Source organism: Mirounga leonina, unplaced genomic scaffold (assembly GCF_011800145.1).
Source record: "Mirounga leonina isolate KUSES-001 unplaced genomic scaffold, KU_Mleo_1.0 Mir_94, whole genome shotgun sequence".
NCBI lineage: Eukaryota > Metazoa > Chordata > Mammalia > Carnivora > Phocidae > Mirounga > Mirounga leonina.
The window spans coordinates 33,278,934-33,298,249 of NW_023270855.1; the positions used below are offsets into that span (position 1 = coordinate 33,278,934).

At 43.1% G+C, this 19,316-nt stretch overlaps 1 protein-coding gene across 7 annotated transcripts in view; it reads right to left on the reverse strand.

Moving 5' to 3' along the window:
- Positions 1 to 19,316, reverse strand: part of PXK (PX domain containing serine/threonine kinase like) — a 109,468-nt gene that overhangs the window by 58,288 nt on the left and 31,864 nt on the right. For all 7 annotated transcript variants that reach the window (XR_004677762.1, XR_004677761.1, XM_034996729.1 and 4 more), the window contains exons 4-11: positions 14,961 to 15,147; positions 8,003 to 8,080; positions 7,386 to 7,459; positions 6,576 to 6,650; positions 3,855 to 3,959; positions 3,191 to 3,292; positions 1,467 to 1,628; positions 911 to 1,028 (exon numbers count right to left, since the gene is read on the reverse strand). Coding sequence is in view for 5 of the 7 variants with exons in the window: in XM_034996729.1 (XP_034852620.1) it covers positions 911 to 1,028; positions 1,467 to 1,628; positions 3,191 to 3,292; positions 3,855 to 3,959; positions 6,576 to 6,650; positions 7,386 to 7,459; positions 8,003 to 8,080; positions 14,961 to 15,147 (901 nt within the window). In the remaining 2 variants the exon portion in view is untranslated. The remainder of the gene's footprint in view (positions 1 to 910; positions 1,029 to 1,466; positions 1,629 to 3,190; positions 3,293 to 3,854; positions 3,960 to 6,575; positions 6,651 to 7,385; positions 7,460 to 8,002; positions 8,081 to 14,960; positions 15,148 to 19,316) is intronic.

A 19,316-nucleotide genomic window follows, 5' to 3' on the forward strand; every position in this document is an offset into this window, starting at 1 on the left:
GCTGCTTGCTTGCTTTTCAATCAGAACCAGCACACGAGATGCCAGTTGTTGCTATCTCATCATCCAACACCCCGGATGATATAAACCAAAGCAGCCGGATTTTTCTTCTCACAGGTCACTGTTCAGTTTCAGCTGTTCGAACTCGACACAAAGTGGTCTCAGGGCCTGTGCTCTTGAAGCACCTCATTGGACACAAAACCAGCACTTGGCGGAGGGTTAGCTTGCCCACCTCGAAGGCCCGGTGGTCCAAGAGCTACCCTGCCCTCCCCTCTTAGTGCTCTAGCGGTGAGTTCTAAGCTGGCTGGGGACGGGATGAAAGGGTCCCCGGATGAGTCTGCATCAGTCCCCACGTCTCTCTCCCAAGGGTGTCTCCCGCCTGTCCTCTGGCCCTCCTCGGTCCCCTAAGCAAGGCTGGAGGAATGCCTGGATCCAATTTGCCAGGCGTCTGTATTCCCGCCGACCTTTCCCCGCTCTCGGCCTGCCAACCTTTTATCTACCAGATGTCCGGCCCGTGGCTCTCTTGTTCCTTGCAGGTCCCACTCCAGCCTTGGTCTGGCCCTTGACACCTGTCCGTGTTGAAAGGCTGGCTTCAATTTGCCTGCTCCTAGCTTCTGCTTCTATATCAGACTCGGTCTGGCCAGACTGCTCTACAACCTCCTGCTTCCAAAATTCGAACACAGTTACAATATGTCTCCTGAGGTTTCAGATAGCCTGACAAATGGACAAGCCATCTGAATTTTTAGTGAAGTGAATTTAAATAAATCACTCAGACCTGGTTTACTTTTAAATGGGATTTGGCTGGCTATGGAGCATGGCAACTTCCTCTGGGTCCTTCCTGGACTCTGGAAAGGGCGTGAGTAGCTCTGCAGACTACCAGGGCTCAGAAGACTCCTCCAAACCCCATACTGACCCACAGCCATAGACGGTGCTGGAGGGAAGGAATCTACAGGCACTGAGTCTGGCGGTCGTCCGTAAGTCATTTCATACAGTAAGTGGCCAAAGCAGTGGACATCCATGCTTTCCAACGTCTGTGGAAGACAAGAGGGCAGCAGCATGGTTATCCTTCAGTTTGGCTTTGTGAATCCCAATGCTCCTTCCCTAGGCTTCCACTGAGAGAAACATGGCCCAGGGCCAACCCCACTCATAATTGGTAGGGAAAACACAACTCTAAGGCCTTGTGCAAAAGCTCCAAAGGCATTGCTCTGACCCAAGGTCTTGGGTCTACTCTCCACTGTTTTCCAGTCAGTGATTCTATGTCCCTCATCGTCCTGTCTACCATTTCAACGAGGCTCTTAAAGATAGAGTGATGCTCTGTGAGAGAACACAGCCAACAGGCATGGCCTACCCTGCCTGTACCTTTCACCGCCTGGTGCATATTTCTTACACGGGCAGGTCATGGGTCCTGCCATGGAGAACATTTATACCTAAAAATGAAATTGCTGTTTTTGTTACTTCTAGCAACTTACGTTGATTTTCCTGAATTGTGAGAAATAGGATCGGTAGAAGGAAGGAAGGCCCAATAAGGAATTCTCAAGGTCTAGCAGCCGGCAAGTGTCACCATCTAGCATCACATTAGAAGCATGAAGATGCCCATAAGGGAATCCCTTGTCATGTAGAAACTTTAGTACCTATTAAAAAATACACATAGGTTACATTTTCCCCCCAACTCATTCAGCTATGAGATAGGCTGAACTTTGTTTTTAAGTCAATGTATTTTGAAACAAAACCAAACAGGTCACTGAGGAGATTCCTAAAGACAAATGCCACCTCCATCCATTTCTTTGGAAAAGGGGGTGATGCTGAATGCTTTCCAGATGTGAGATGCAAGGCCAAGCTCCCTCATATCCAAAGAACAGAGGAGCAGCCTGAATCCGCTTGGGGTTAACAGCTTTGATGCCAGAAAGCTTGACTTCAAGCACTTTCTGATCTCAATAGGCCCGCAGCTTTCGGGCCAAAGTCTTGACTCTCCCACACAGATGAGTAAAGCTATCATGTCAGGGCATCGGCCAGTTGTCCAGGAAAAGGGGTTGAGCTAAAAACATCCCTAGGCCAACCTCTTCTCAGAATATATTACGCTATTTATTAATAGGACACATGACAGGCTCCTACAGAAAGAAGCAAACTTTTCAGCTGCCATTTCATAAACAGTGGCTCACCCAGCAAGAGAGATGCCTGGAGGGCGCCTGGGTGGCTCAGTTAGTTGAGCGACTGCCTTCAGCTCCGGTCATGATCCTGGAGTCCCGGGATTGAGTCCCCCATCAGGCTCCCTGCTCAGCGGGGAGTCTGCTTCTCCCTCTCCCGCTCCCCCCTCTCGTGCGCTCTCTCTCTCATTCTCTCTCTCAAATAAATAAAATCTTTAAAAAAAAAAAGAGAGAGAGATGCCTGGAGATACACCCATAATGACCTCATGAACTAGAGCAGTGCTAGCCAAAAGGGGTGCCCAGAACAATCTACTGAGGACTGGAAGAAAATATGACAACTTCTCTTTCTATTTGTTTGTTTTTAATCTCCTTCTTTCCGGGGTGCCTGGATGGCTCAGTCAGTTAACTGTCCAGCTCTTGATTTTAGCTCAGGTCTTGATCTCAGGGTCATGAGTTCAAGCCCCATGTTGGGCTCCGCACTGGGCGTGGAGCCTACTTGAAAAAAAAAAAACTCCTTCTTTCCTAACTTAACTTATAATATACAACATATATTAGTAGTAGTGCATGCATATAATAGTTATATATGTGTAATATTGAGGGGAGTTTTGTTTGTTTTCACTGATAGGGTCACACAATCCAAGAAGCCTGGAGAACACTGCTCTAGAGAGTGATACGGGAAAGGCTTTTCATGCTAGTTACACTTCTGCAAGGGAGCCATATGGTTATGTACTGATAAAAGAAAATCAACAATCTTGGCACAAAGATAAAGATCAACCAAATATAATACAAAAGTTGGTATCTGCACCGTAAAGTTCTTAAAAATCAGACCCTAAATGCCAATAGCTAAGATTTTGGAATTCTGTAGATCTGAATTGGCTGCCTTAGTCTCAAGTATTTGTTTTTTGGGATAAAATAGGACAATGCTATCAGTTTATAAGCAATCAGACAACTTAAACTATTTTGAATATTGCCTAAGAACTTTCCCAAAAGAATACTGTAATCTGGATGAAATTCCAATGCAACCTAAGCAAATATTAAATACCCCTTACCTCTAATATTTGCCGCCCATATGTTTTTATTTGCTGGAGTTCAAGGCCCTGAATCTTCTTAGGGTTGCAGTACTTCTTTAGGAATGGGTCTTTTGGTTTTGCCTTTAGAAAAGCACAAAGAGCATGTAAGAAAGCAGCAGAGGGTCTGAGTCCCACATGTAGCCTCCTGGACCAGGCAGGACTCTAAGCAGCTAGGGGTGCCAGATGAGGTCAGCTCATAGGATGTGGGTTTTTAAAGTACTAGAATCTGTACAGTTGATAGAAAGAGGCTGCCCTGAGTTCCATCCCTTCTCTGGTCCAGTGAAGCTGGGCCTGGTCTTGGCCTTAGCAGACTCCCAAGTTTTGTTTTCCAACTTTACTGAGATAGTTCAGTATTGCTTTGTTAAGTGAAAGACAAAAACTTTAAAACTGACCTAAATGAGCAGCCTACAATGTAATGGACATAATCATTACCTGTTCAACCTTATTTCATTTGGGGAAAGGAATGCTCTTTAACCAGACTGGGTAGTTTTACTGCTAAAATCAAAATAAATTCCAAATCAAATCAAACTTAAAATAAAACCCTCAGGGCCTAACTTCCAGAACCTTAGGGATCAAGTATCTGTAACAGGTTCTGAAGGGACTTGAGAATTTCTTTATGACCATGAACTTGCACCACAAGTACCTTGTAGATCAGGTCCTTCAAAGTTCCTTTGTCATTAAACATCCTAATAAGCAATGCAGAGGATTCATTAGCTGTGGCAAAGGTGACCCGATAGATATAAGGGTGCTGCCAAAACAAAACAGACATTCACATTTATTCGCATCAGCATCTGGGTCCTTTGAGATCAAGAATCTGGTTACGTAGAGTTAAGTTCCATCTCAGCAGTTTAGTTGCACATAAATGTGGGGATGTTCCCTGAACATGTGGCATTTTCTTATCAGATGATCAACTAGCACGTCATTCTTTAGATGAGAGAAGGAACATAAACTATACTGACAAAGGGACATGGAGAAGTGGCACGGTGAGCTCTCCATATCTGCCTGGGGATGCACATGCTCCTAGCTCAGGCAGAAGTCTGGGGGATAATGGTTTTAATATTCTGCCTCTGTACACTGGTAGAGAGTACAGCCAAACCCTAGCACAGCCAAGTGAGGACCAGGATAAATGTGTCTTCATTCACAGCGTTGCCTAACATTTCACAGTGCTGTTTGGTGCCAAGCCAGCGAGCGTAAAAGCCAGAAAACAAGCGAAAAAGCAGCATCTTTTGGCATCTTGGCCCTTATCCAAAGCAGCTAGCATGAATCTTCCCGTCGTTCTTTTGCAGGGTGCAGTATGATGATTCACAGTGTCTTCCTGAGATGAGGCCATTGATGTCAAGCAAGTGGGGGTGGAGAGTAAGACAAAATTAATGACTGAAAGTCCTTGTATGACCTGGAATTTTGGTTACATGAACCAACTGGCTTCAGACAGGTATTACAATGTCCATTCGCTCAAACGAGCACCATTAGAATTTAAACCCATAGGAGCTGAGCTGTGCAAAGGTTTGGGAGGGCAGGGGTTGAGTAGGTTGGGGGATGGAAGGGTGTGCCCAGGAAAATATAGTCCTTGATCATGAAGTTTCTTCTGACCATCCCATCAAAATGATTGCTGTTGATACTGTTAACAGCTTTATTGAACTATAGTTCACGTACCATTATAATTCACCTATTTGTCGTGTACAATTCAATGGTTTTCAGTCTATTCAGAGCTGTACAAACTACCACACAATCTAATTTTAGAACACTTTCATCACCCCAAAAAGGAACCCAATGAATAAAATAAAAATCCTTGAGTCCATACGGATATAAATAGACAAAGAGGAGAGAATGGGAAGCTCTTCCTTACAGGACAATGCCAACTGATAAACATAAGAGGAATGATGGAGTTGGAAAATCTCAATGAAGCTAAAACTAGTGGGGCTTTGATAAGAACAGGATATTTATACAGTCTCAAAATATCTCCCTTATTAATTCTTGTTATTTATTTGATGAAATAATTAAGGATGGGTACAAATATTTAGCCTGAATTGTTCACTGTGGCTTTTTTCTTTTTAAATAAGAACAAAAAACTGGAAGTGGTCCAAATGTCTTGTAGAAGATTAGTTGAATAAACTGAGGTAAAGCTAATTCTACATACCCAGTAATAATGATGTTATACTATATTTATTCAACATAAAAGATGTACATGGTATACCATTAACCAAAAAATCAGGTTTTAAAACAATACATGTATAATTTTTCAAAAATAACCATATAAAGTTCTAGAAAAGCAACAACTAAACGTTTTGGTTCATACTCCTGGTTGCTTGGGATTACAGGTGAGTTTTATGTTCTTATTTTTGCTCACCCATGTTTTCTGACTTTTCTATAATTAATATGCACCACTTATCTGCACCCCCTTCTTCTTTAAAAAGCACAGTCATTAAAGGAAATTTGGAATTGAATGCTGAGAGTCTGTGTCACACAACTAATCACACACAAAGACCACAGCATTTTTCTTGGCTATGCTGCACACCTCATTAAAAGCTTGGTTTTGCTAGCTTGACAAGACACTCTATCTTCAAAAATGAACCTGCCAACCCAACTGGATAGGTCAGCGTAACTGTGCTCATGAATGACTCATTCTAGGGTCCTACATCCTCATGCAGACCACAGATAAAGAACTCACTTTTCTGGCCAGATTAGTCTTTTCCTGAAGACATTCTGCACATATTCTGAAATATACTGATGTGGTTCTTTCCACTAAGGCCTTGGATCAGAACTGTACATTAGCAGACATAATGCCAGGCACTCCCAAAGGCCAACTAGTTGGCCTGTAAGAATAGTGACTCGGACAGCAAAAGGGCTCTTCGTGCCTTCCCTCACCCAGCTTATCTAAATCCATATTAGTTCTGTTTTCTCAGGCTAGAAACAGATCTTTCAATTCCACTGAGAGAAACATCCTCACCGAGAACAAAGTAGGTGCTTTCCTACTCGGATATTTGCCTAAAACACACGTAAGCATTTAAATTATCAATTTCATGGGTTGTGCCAATGTCATGAATACCATTCAAATGGCCTCTGAACTATGGGAGTAGCCCTGAGCGATTTCAGTGTGAAATGAAATCCACTGTACCTCTCCATTCTGTTGAGCCTACAGAGCACTTCCAGCTCTTCTGTCCATGGCCACCTACAAGAAAACGCTCTGAATCTGTCATCAGTACCTAGAACAATAGAAGGGCTTGGGGCACCTGGCTGGCTCAGTCAGCACAGCATGCGACTCTTGATGTCGGGGTTGTGCTCATTTGAGCCTCATGTTGGGTGTAGAGATGACTTAAAAATAAAAGAGTAAAAAAAGAAAAAGAATAGAAGGGCTTGTACTCACCAAACAGGAAGGCAGAAGTTTGATTAGACACTGAAAATCTTTATCTGACAGATACTTGTCGGGACCAAGGTCAGCCTGAAAACATGGGGGAAAATATCAGGGTGTTGTCTTAAGTTATCAAAAGAAAAATTCCTTGTAAACCTTTCGCTTTTTTTCATTTGTCCAAATATATGACTGTAAACCAAAGATGAAAGCCACACAAAGTCTTGCTGCCTCAAGGCTTTTCTGGAGAGGTAGAATGCAAAACATATAAATACCAGGACTTAACGACACTCTTGGGTGATGGGTATTAAGGAGGGCACTTGTTATCATGAGCACTGGGTGTTGTGTATAAGTGATGAATCACTGAATGCTACTCCAGAAACCAAATTGCACTGTATGTTAACTACCTAAAATTAAAAAAACAAAACAAAACGATGAAAAAAAACCCCAAAATTATGCTTTTTATCAAATTCCATTAGCCAAATCACTAGAACTCCCGAAGTGAGAGATAACATAAAGCAATGCCTAAGTATTTCTTCTTTAAAATAAATTGCAAAATTGCCAATCCTAAAGAGGTTCCAGAACTATTTTAAGCTGTTCCTGTTTCTTTCCAGATGTTTACTAGTTGATCAAATACAATCACACGGATATAACCAAATGAATAAGCAAAGTGACTCAAAATGACTCTCCTGTGATGTGGGACTGAAGAGGCCTTTACAACATCACTCAGAAGCACAGTACAATTTCTTAATTATCTTTTTTCAATATCTGCTTTCATAAATCCATCTCAAGTCCATGAAAGGAGACTGAAGCAAAAAAACAGCTTACCCAGCTTAACACTAGCCGTTCCTTCGGCTGATTTTTAATTTTCATCAAGAAATATTTCTTCCTTATCCTCCAACCTGCCATAAAAGCAGAGATGTAGTCATAGCAAATAATTTTTACACCAGTAGAGAGAAGTTTCATTAACTAAGTAATTCAAAAAATTAAGGTCGGCAATCTTATCCATAGCAATATAGGCACCAGTAAAACAACTACTTGGTAATGTTGACACGGGAAAGACTGTACTTAAGCAAAACAAAACAAAACAGAACCCCAAACCAAAAAAAAACCCACAGAAAACACCAAAACAACTGCAAACAAAGAAATTCTTCACGGGAACAGGAAAATGGGCACTTCAGCTGAGGTGTCGTGAGAAAGAGAGATGAAGAATGACGGATGGCTCTGAGAGTACACATTACTACCCCCTGAATCTCCAGGTGGCACTTTACCCAAGATTCATTAAGCATACAAGTTACGGACTGCGTCTTCAAGCAGTAGGAAGGCAAAAAGAAAAAGAAATCACCTGCATTGAAGAGCTTTCTTGGGATACAGATAGGAAAGCGTGACAAAGAGTCCAGTTCTGTGATCTGTTTGAACAGACCAGGCATGTGCCAGTTTCTCACCTATGTCTTTCAATGGTTCTACCACCTCCCACTTTGGTTCTGACCGGAAGAACATGGAAACTTGCTGTAAGGCAATCTCTGCAAAGACATTTTAGAAACTCATCAGTCCAACCTATCAGGAAAGCACCACATGCTTAAGATGTTACTCTTGCAAATGAAATCTTAGTAAGTTTATGACCTTCTTAAAAAACTTGACTCTAAAAAAAAAAAAAAAAAAAGCCAGAGAGTAAATGCAATGTAGGATTCTAGACTGGATCCTGGAACAGAAAAAGGACAATAGTGGAAAAACAAGTGAAATCTGAATAAAATCTGTAGTTAATAGTAATGCACCAATGTTGATTTCTTAGTTTTGATAAATGTGTTACAGTTATGTAAGATGTTAACATTAGGGGAAATTTAGTGAGGGGTGGTATATGGAAACTCTTTGTACTATCACTGCTGTTTTTCTCTAAGTCTAAAATTATTCCAAAGTAAAAAGTTTATTAATAAGAGTAATTACTAATGATGTGAAAAATATATATATGTATCTTTTAAACTGAAAGATCTAAAATATGTAAACTAGGGAGCATAAGCCAAGAATTCAATATATGCATCAGGATACAACCCAAGCACAAAACTCAAAATGTGTTCTGAGGTCAGCTCAGAACAGTATTTATGTTGCTCTAAGTGATATTTATCCTGTCTTCATTCCTCATGGAATTACAGCTTTCACCAACAAAGAAGCGATTAGCCTTAATTATATATTGGAAATAAAAGCCAGTGTTTTAGAAAAACATCTATGTACAGCAACAACACAGTTCTACTGGGGGACGTTACCATACCCCTGTTTATTGGAAAAAATCCACCTCCCTTTTTGTGTTCATTTATCATAAGAATGTTTCCCCTTTTTAAGAAGACAATGAGAAGAGGAAGTTCTTTAAAGTTCACTGTATTAAGAAATTATCAGAATAACTGTGCCTTTACAGTTCCTGCAAAAACAAACATCTGTAATTTGCTATTTTCCCTCAACACAATGAGAAAAGGAAGCCACTCTAGATCCCTGAAAGCAAACAGCAATACTGCAAATTCACTGTGGAATTTCACCTCCGCTAGCATCCATGGCATTCCAGGCCAACTGGTGAGGAAAGAGAGATTCAGCAGAAATGCTCTCCATATGTCAGAATGACCTCGTCTGGAATTACCATGCCTGGTGCTTGGCAAACAATGTGATTTTGATATATTTTACAGTACATTGTGAGTTAAGACATTCAGGGAAGAAAACAATCTACAAACTATTGGTTTACTGACTCGATAGGTAAATTGTTGATGCTGTCCACACAGAAGAAAACATGAGATAACCAGATACAAACTGACTCCATTGACATTTGTTCTAACTACCCAAAGTGACAAACCATTTGGAGGGATCAGGTGTGGCAGAAGCATATAAAATTTTCATAATCAACGCTGGGAACTCTGTTGAGTTAATGTTGATATAAATTTTTTTTTTAATTAAAGATTTACTTATTTATTTGAGAGAGCGAGAATGAGAGAGAGTACATGAGAGGGGGGAGGGTCAGAGGGAGAAGCAGGCTCCTCGCCGAGCAGGGAGCCCGATGTGGGACTCGATCCCGGGACTCCAGGATCATGACCTGAGCCGAAGGCAGCTGCCCAACCAACTGAGCCACCCAGGCGCCCGATATAAAATGTTTTTGGCATTTTCCAAAACAACTTGAACAGAAACAATCTAAAAAAAAACTTGAAAATAAACAACTTAAAAAGGCATCATTTTCAGTTAAGATCATATCAACTTTGGGAAGGATCATGCAAAATAATTTTCTAAATACAGTACAATGTCATTCTAAAAGAGTGTAAAGGACAGTTGGTTCATAACTGTGACTCGTAATTCCCCACAAAATCATTATTCAACAGCATTTATCGTATGCTACTATGTACCATACATTGTTCTAGGAATGGGGGAAATAGCTGTCAACAAATGGAACATGCTAGATTTGTTACTGATAAATTGAGGACAAGGAAATAGCCTTTTTTTTTTTTTTTTTTTACCTTAGGGAATCAGGAAATTGTAGAAAGGACATTTTCTTTCCCTTGAACTATGATCTATTGTCAAGTAAATCACATGACTACCTATACTGTATCCAATATGAATCCCCTCCCTCCCCAGCTTCAGGTAACACACCTCAATCCTAAGCATCTGCTCCCTGCTTAGGAGCATTTACCAGTACCTCATTTCCTTACAAAATCAAGGCCAAGCTTTTAAAACTAGTGTTAACCCAGCTCTGGCTTTACCTTGACTTTCTGTCTTTACCCCTCCACACAAGTGGTGCGGTGCCTAGATTTACCTACCTTGACCCCTGAAGACAGGCCCGACCCCACCCCTCTGCATTTTCTGTTCCTGTCCACCTATCCCGCAAGGCTCAGCTCAAAGCTGCCACTCCCCGAGCCAGGTCTCCCCCCACCTTCCATCCTCTCTACACTCCCAGAGCTCCGCGTGAACTTCTCCTATGGGACTCACCCAAGGTCTGTCCTGTGTTAGGGCTACTCTCTTCCACTAGACTGTGAACTCTGGCTGTGAAGGCTATGTCTTAATCTGGGTAAAAGCCCACAGCCACATGGAAATATTTTTTTCTCTCCTGGAGCACTGGCCCTGCCTCTTGGCCTGGCTAACTTCTACTTATCCTTAAATCTCCATGTAGGCATCAACTCTTCTGGAAGCCTTCCTCCACCTTCAAAACTGGATCACCTGCACCCCTACTCCCACCTTCAAGGTGCTGGGCCATGTCTACTCTGCCATAGTCTTCACCTGTCAATTCCCCTGCAGAAGTGTCTTGGGATGGGGGTAGGGGACTATGCTTTCCTTAATGCTGTATTTGCAGCACCTGACACAGAGTAAGCACTCAATAAATATTGACAAAGCAAGAACTAAGGGTTCAATACATGTTCAATGGATGCGGACACTCTCTCCCATCAGAACATGAAATCCAGGGCGCCTGGGTGGCTCAGTCATTAAGTGTCTGCCTTTGGCTCAGGTCATGGTCCCAGAGTCCCACATAGGGCTCCCTGCTTGGCAGGAAGACTGCTTCTCCCTCCCCCACTCCCCCTGCTTGTGTTCCCTCTCTCTGTCAAATAAATAAATAAAATCTTAAAAAAAAAAAAAAAAAGAACATGAAATCCATGAAAAGAAAGGCATCTGCCCTCTATTTCCTTAATACTGACAGACACATGGGGAAAAAACTGCATGCTCAGGAAATGCTGAGAAACAAGCCCAGACAGGAAATGCAGAGCGAGGCCTTCAGGCCCATCCTGTGCTTCCCACAGAGCTCTGACTTCTCAGCTCAGAATGTACCAGCTGCCCCCACTGTGTGCAGCCTTTGAGCTCCTAGGTCCCAGCCCCACGATCATTACAGAGAACAGACTCCTCCAGCCCGGAAACCGGGTTCCAGATCCCCGATCTGCTACGGCAGGTGGCGCCACCGAGGCCTGCACAGTGGACTTGGGCCTACCACCTCTCCAAAGCGCCCTGCCCTGGTTCTGAATATAATCCCCCGCCCCCATCCCTCCCTCCCTCCTTCTTCCTTGAGCCCACTACTACCTGACCTACTCGTAGGATTCCTGGGGTTTCAGGACTAGAAGAGGACCTGAGGCTCACAGAGGGGAAATGTTGCTGATGACAAAGCTGGGACCCAGGATCCATGCCTCGGTATTTCTGGTCCAAGTGACTTCTGCATGGACATTAAAAATCCCCTTATTCTGGGGCGCCTGGGTGGCTCAGTCGTTAAGCGTCTGCCTTTGGCTTGGGTCATGATCCCAGGGTCCTGGGATCGAGCCCCGCATCGGGCTCTCTGCTCCACCGGAAGCCTGCTTCTCCCTCTCTCGCTCCCCCTGCTTATGTTCCCTCTCTCACTGTGTCTCTGTCAAATAAATAAATAAAATCTTAAAAAAAAAAATCCCCTTATTCTGAGGGAGTTTGAGGTTGGAAGATAGCTACAGTGCACTGAGGCTTTTGAATGATAGCAGCACCTCGTTACTAAGATGAACAAGGTGAGGTGTGTGTGGAGTGGGGTATGTGTGCATGTGTGTCTTCCCATATAAGCCCCTCATGACTGGAGACACCTGCTCTCCCTGTAACAAAAGCTGGCCCTCAATTAGACTTGGTAATACAAATGGACTCCTCATAACTCCTCCACAGAGTACCAAGGACCTCTATTTCCTTGGTCATCTGGAGCACCCCAGGAAAAGAAAGAAAAGATCAGAAATCCCAGGCTGGAGAGCCAGGGAGAGAGAAGGCAGCCGCTGATGCCCTGCTCCTAGTTACCCACCCCCTGGGGACCGGGCTGGCATCACAGTCCCCCTCCGACTAGGCATCTTTAACCTCAGAGCAAGAGACAGGAAGAGTAGCCTTGGTGACTTCGGCCACATGAGCACGGAACTCAGATCCTGCTAAAGTGGAGCGAGGTGGTGACCACAGACCATTTGGAAGCAGATAAGAGGTGGAGACCTTATCCACATGAAGGGGGGAAGTGACCCTCCTTAAAGAAGAGCCACAGGTCGGCAGTATGCAGAGTGCCCTCGGGAACCAGAGGCCATGCTTTGAGTTTCGGGAAGCAGGACAAGTTTGTCCGGTTACCCAGTTTTCCAGGGATTGGCTCAGTCAAGCTGGTGCAGAGGAGACTGCCTGGGCTTCCCTTTCCTGAGGCTGCTAGTGAGTCAGCCTAGAGGCAAGACAAGTTCTGACGTTTCATTCAAAGGGGGCAATAAATCAGCATCTCTCTGAAAACAGCATCCATCCCCTATTGTTTCATTACAGGACTGTGTCGTCTAAATAGCAGTGGCTTCATGAGCATTTGGGTCCCGGTGGGAGTCTCGGCAGCCTTCTTAGATCTCTGCCCACATTTACTTTGAACTCCTGACTCTCTGCCATTGCGGGGGGGGGGGAGGAGGGAGAGGAGAAAGATCAAGAACAATAGCAGCGTGTGAGGGGGTACAGTAGAAGGAAATATAGGGATCAGATAATCTTTCAGGGGCAAAGCAGCATTTTAATTGGAAAACACGCAGATGTTGTACCCTTGTGCAGTCTAACAAACGTGCAGCCCTAGGTAAGGTCTTTCCTCTCAGGCGACGTCTCATCTATAAAATGAGAGGGCTGGTCTGGGCATGCCTGCTCCAAATCTCTTCTAGCTCTGAGCCCACACAACTCGCTGTACTCCCGGTACGAGCTCCCTGCAAGCAGGGAGCACACCTTCCTTGCCCCTGCACCCCCCACCAGGCCTGCACCCAGCAAACAGCATAGGCACAACTGACAGTGAAGGTCTACGGAACGAACAGCGTCATCCTGTGTGCACTGCACCTTGAGGCTTGCCCTCGGGAACACATTCGCACACACTCTCGGGAAATACGGAGACAAACCAATGAACTAGGTTAGGGCTGATTTGATACCAGTCACTATAGACGGCTCACCATCTGACAATGCGGGGAACAATGTAGGTGAAGCACGGTGACTGAAAGCCATGAGAGATGTTACTCTGGAAGAAGTTAAGCTGTCCTGGGAGCCCCTGTCCTGTGATGCCTTTTCTCCTAGATGAACCAAAAACCAACTGGGGGAAGAATGAAAGCCTTGTAATAACTTACACTCGATTTCATCACTTAGAGTAAATGTGTTTGAACTAAACTTTCCTTCACTTGGTTGCATTCTAGAAAGGCATTTTTCTTACCTCTGCAGGTACTTCCACTAGAGGATAGGAGGTACGTTCCATTGCAAGGCTTCTCAGACTGTAATGCACATGCAAATCACCTGGGGACTTTATTAAACTCAGATCCTGATCCATGGGTTTGGGATGGGGCCTGAATTCAGCATTTTTGACAAGCTCCCAGTGATGCCAATGCTGTGGGTCAGAGGACCACACTGTGATGTGAGGAGCAAGGTCCAAGGGCTGTGGTTTTCAAACTCTGGCTACGTACTGGAATCTCTTGGGGAGCTTTATAAACTAGGAGCCCCCCCGCGCCCGTAGAGATTTTCATTTAATTGGCATGAGTACCTGGGCATCAGGATTTTTTAAAGCTCCCTGGGTGAGTCTATTATGCAGAAAAATTTGGTACCTGACAAGAAGTCCTGTATTTCCCTCTCTCTGAAACAGGAATAAAGGTGCCTCCCTCTAATTACTTCAAAAGCAGTGTTTTGAGGACCTGAAATGTAATGTGTACACAATCTATTCTCTTAGCAAGGAAATCAGCTTATTAAAAATACCCAGAGTTCCACTAAGACTCTAAGCACAGCTCAGCTTTAACAAATCAGTCGAATTCTAGTCACTGGTTCAGTTCTACAATGGTTTCCATTGGTCTCCTCAAAGCCACCCAGGGAATACTGAATAGTTAATCACTCATTCTGCAGACAAGAGGCTTAGGTTACTGACGATAGCTTTGTGTGTAACTGGCACCCCTTCCACCTCAGTCCCCTGACTGATCCAGGGAAGGCGTCGAAGACAACTAGCTCCTCCTCAGGCTTTGCCTTGAGTGGGTCTCTGGGAGCAACTGGGAAGACACAGAAAGGACCCTTTTGAACCACTCTCAGTATAAAGTAACTCCCCGAAAAACCAGACATACTATATGTTGTAAATACAAGAAGAGATCCAAATAAAAATCAAATTGAGATTATGGTACAGATTATTGTGGATTATATACTTTCTTTTCTGTCAGGGAAGATAATAAAGACAAGACTCTAAGTACAAGACCCAATAACTTCTCTTTCATATTCTTCTGTGCAAACATCACATTTTAGAAGTAATTATTTTTTTCTTATACTTACAGTAAATTACAATTGGGTATAGTACTAATAAGCAAGTAATACCCTATAACAAATGTACACATGGCCCCGTCTGGAAATAACTCCTCCTACATGTTGTCTCCAGCAAAGAACAGTGTCTCTATGGTCATGCAACCGTAGCTCACAGATCCCTTTGCTTACCAGTGTAGTTTGCAGAATAGTTGTTTGGGTCTAAAAACTTCTTAACCAGCTCACAATTAGACAAGATATGATTTGTGGTGATAACGTTGAGATAGTTCTGAAGACCTTTCTGCCTCTCAGCTATGAATTCACGATCCATGTTACCAATCAATTTTTTGGGAGGAAGAGGTAGACTGAGGCCTGCAATCTTTAATTAAAAGAGAAAAAGTATTATACTCCTGTCATCTCCACATAAGATGTAATATCAGAATCCTGAGCCACCACATTTCATTAAGATGCACCCTGATTTCAGTGCTATGATAAAAACGTGAAAAATTGCAACTCAGAATTGGTAAAATGCTATATCAAGCATAGCAACTTTAAAACTTAATTTTTTAAAAAAAGTTTTTCTATCAAACTTATATATGAACATAATTTCGAGAGTCAAATAGTCTTTTTATTATTAGCAGTCCCGTGACACTCCCCCCCCCAACCACCTCTGCCAACAGGTGACCTAGCCATTATCCACTCCCCAGAGGCAGCCACATCAAATTCTCTCAGTTGGTCTTTTTGGCACAGGGTTCATTATGAATTGATTTTCATTTTTAGGCATTAATCTATTAATTTCCCGTTATGGATTAAGTTCTCTTTCACAATCCCGATCTCACCCCACATGCAACTTATTCCTAATCCCTCCAATATAGCTATAATTTTATCTAGTGCAATATTCCTGTTTACATTAGGTGATCTGCACCATTAAGCCAGAGAGCCATGCTTACAATTCCTTTTTTATCAACTGGTCTTTTTGGTTTGTTTGTTTTAGTTTTCTATTCAACTCCAAACTTTCCATCTAAGCATTTTCTCAACATATTCAGATACAAAGATGCATCAATTTCGTCCCTTGAGGAGTGCCTGCTCCAAGCAGCACTGGTGGTCCCTACACTTGCTGGGCTGGCATTCTGGGACATCACGCTAGGGATGCTTTTTCCTTTCTCCTGCTGAACCCCATTTCTAGATCCATACCTTCCTTTTTTGTAGAAGAATCCCTGATTTTTGGTGGGGATACCCTCCGTCAGCTTCCTAAAAAGGGAGCTAGGGAGGGACGTCAAATTTTTGAAAAGTTTCATGTGTAAATGTCTTTAATCTATCCTCACACTTGAGTGATAGAGAATCTTGATGTGGAATTCTTTTTTTTTTTAAGATTTTATTCATTTATTTGACAGAGAGAGACACAGTGAAAGAGGGAACACAAGCAGGGGGAGTGGGAGAAGCAGGCTTCCTGCAGAGCAGGGAGCCCGATGTGGGGCTCCATCCCAGGACCCCAGGATCATGAACTGAGCCGAAGGCAGACGCTTAACGACTGAGCCACCCAGGCGCCCCTTGATGTGGAATTCTAAGTTGGAAATATTTGTTCTTCACAATTTTTAAGAACGACTTTATTGTCTTCTAGCTTCCGGCGCTGCTGTTTGCAGATTCTTGCTTCCGTTTTTGTTTTGTTTTGTTTCCCACCCTGGAAGCTTCTAGGGTCTTCTCCTTGACCCCAGTTTGTGAAATCCATGTGCCTCTCTGCAGGTCTATCTTTACCCTCTGTGCTGAGTACGCAGCCATTTCTATCTGGAGATGAACATCCTTACATTCTTTGGTATTTTCTTGTATTAGGTCATTATTTCTTCCCCTCTGTGCCCTTTGCTCTCTTTCCTCTTATTCCAGTGTTGGGCCTTCTGGACTGGTCCTCTATTCTCATCTTTTCTCTCCTACTTTCCACCTTTGTTAAACAATATTTTTTCCTACTGAAAAAATTTTCTGGGATAGTTCCTTTATCATTCAGCTCTTCTAAAGAGTTCTCAATTCTACTATTATCTATTTTTTTATTTCTGAGTATGCTTTCTTTTCTTTAATAGCATCCTGAATGTAATGTAATTTATCTCTCTGAGATCATAAAAGATAATCTTTCTGAAGAGCCTGAAATGTTCCTCTTACTGCATATATTCTGCTTCCTGAAGGTTCTTTTTATTTTTTTTTCTGTTTGTTTTCATTGTTATCTTTTATGTTAAAAGTGTTCCTTGGGGAGGGGGGGGTGCCTGAGTGGCTCAGTTCGTTAAGCGTCTGCCTTTGGCTCAGGTCACGATCTCAGGGTCCTGGGATCCAGTCCCGAATTGGGTTCCCTGCTCAGCGGGGAGTCTGCCTGTCTCTCTCCCTCTCCCTCTGCCTACTCATGCTTGCTCTCTCTCTCTCAAATAATAAATAAATAAATCTTAAAAACAAAAAAAAAAGCGTTCCTTAGGAATTTGGTGATCCTGGACTGTCTGCTCATACTAAAGAGCAGGACAACAAAAGCTGACTTAGAAGCACTTGGTGAGTGGCGGAGGCTTATCTGTTGTGGGTTTTATTTTAGCACAGGATTTGACTCAGCTATTTCATTGGGAAAACCTGTGATCTCAGTATCTTTAGCTCTTTCTTCTTAGGCTGGGCAGATTCCCCTTCCCCCAAATCTTCCAATCCCCTGCCTGGAGGGTCTAGGTCTGACTACCAATACTCTGGGAGCTGAAAGGAAGAAGGTTTGCAGAAGGGGGCAAAGGTCGGGGTGAGAGGCAGTGCTCACATGAATTACGTGATTCCTGTGTTCCCCAATCCAAAGACTATTCTTCCCTCTCCAGAGAATAAACTTCCAATTCTCTGCTAGAGGGAGAAGGGCAGGCATAACTTGCTAGATGGGGGAAGATCCGGGGATCTGACTGTTTCTTAAACATACTCTCAACTCCTGATTTCAGCTCGACCTTGCCCCACACTGGAGGCAGCACCTTGCGCTAAACCTTTTGGAGGTTCTGTGGTATCAAATGGGACCCAGTGGAGTTATCCACCCCCACCCCAGCTCAGAATTCTGCCTTCCTGTATCTCCTTAATTGGTTAACTCTCATCCAATGGATTTGCAGCTTCAAATATTTTGTTGTGATTTTATCTTTTCCTATTCTACTTACCCTTGAGGGTGTGTGTGTGTGTGTGTGTGTGTGTGTGTGTATAAGATCAACTTACTGTTGTTTTAGAGTGGTTTCAGGAGAAAGGAAAAGTAAATGCAGGTGCTCAACCTATAATTTTCCAGATCACTTAAAACTTTGTGAGTCTATTTTTTAAACTTAGAAAACAAAGCATCAGGGACGCCTGGGTGGCTCAGTCATTAAGCGTCTGCCTTCGGCTCAGGTCATGATCCCAGGGTCCTGGGATCGAGTCCCGCATCGGGCTCCTTGCTCAGGGGGGAGCCTGCTTCTCCCTCTACCTGCTGTTCTCCCTGCTTGTATGCGCTCGCTCTCTCTCTGACAAATAAAATCTTTAAAAAAAAGCATCAGATTGGTATCTTAATTTAATGAGCAAAATCACTTTCAAAGAGCAGTTGTATTCCACACTTGTGCTTAGATTAGAACAGACCAAGTGACATGCATATTGATTGAGGGGAAGGTCTTAAGAGAAGGGCATCTTTAATTCAGGAAAGGATGTAATCTAAATCACCCATGTGGGAAAACCTAACTTAGCCTGTTCCACTCTGTATTTTTCAAACAACAGTGAAGACCTTAAACTCAACATTGGACAAGATGAAAAGGTTGGCTTACAATCCTAAATTGCCTATTTCTCCAACATAATTATGAAAATGTGTGGGAGCATACTTAGAATGAATTTTCTATCATGGCAGAATTCACAGCTAGATAAGACACATAAATTTCAGGTCATTTTCCTCATTTACACAATTAGGCTTTACCTAATAGCAGTTTCTTTATTAACTAAATAAAAAGCATACTTAAGAAGAAAGCACATCATTCAGCTAATACACATCCAAGTGAATCACTTTATTATTATTACTATTATTATTATTATTTCTGTTCCAGAGCATTAATATAGAGTAATCAAAGGTACTACTAAAAACACAACTGATATTTCTTTTTTTAAAAATATTTTATTTATGGATTTGACAGAGAGAGAGAGAGACAGCTAGAGAGGGAGCACAAGCAGGGGGAGTGGGAGAGGGAGAAGCAGACTCCCCGCTGAGCAGGGAGTCCGATGTGGGGCTCAATCCCAGGACTCTGGGATCATGACCTGAGCCAAAGGCAGACGCCTAACGACTGAGCCACCCAGGCGCCCCCACAACTGATATTTCTTTTAAAAAATTATCTTTTTGGAGTGCCTGGATGGCTCAGTCAGTTAACCGTCAACTGAATCAGGCTGAATCGGGCCCCCTGCTCAGCAGGGAGTCTGCCTGTCCCTCTTCCTCTGCCTCTTTCCCTTCCCCTCCCCTTGTGCTCAATCTCTCTCAAATAAATAAATAAAATCTTAAAAAAAAAGTGTCCAACTCTTGGTATTGACTCAGGTCGTGATCTCAGGGTCCTG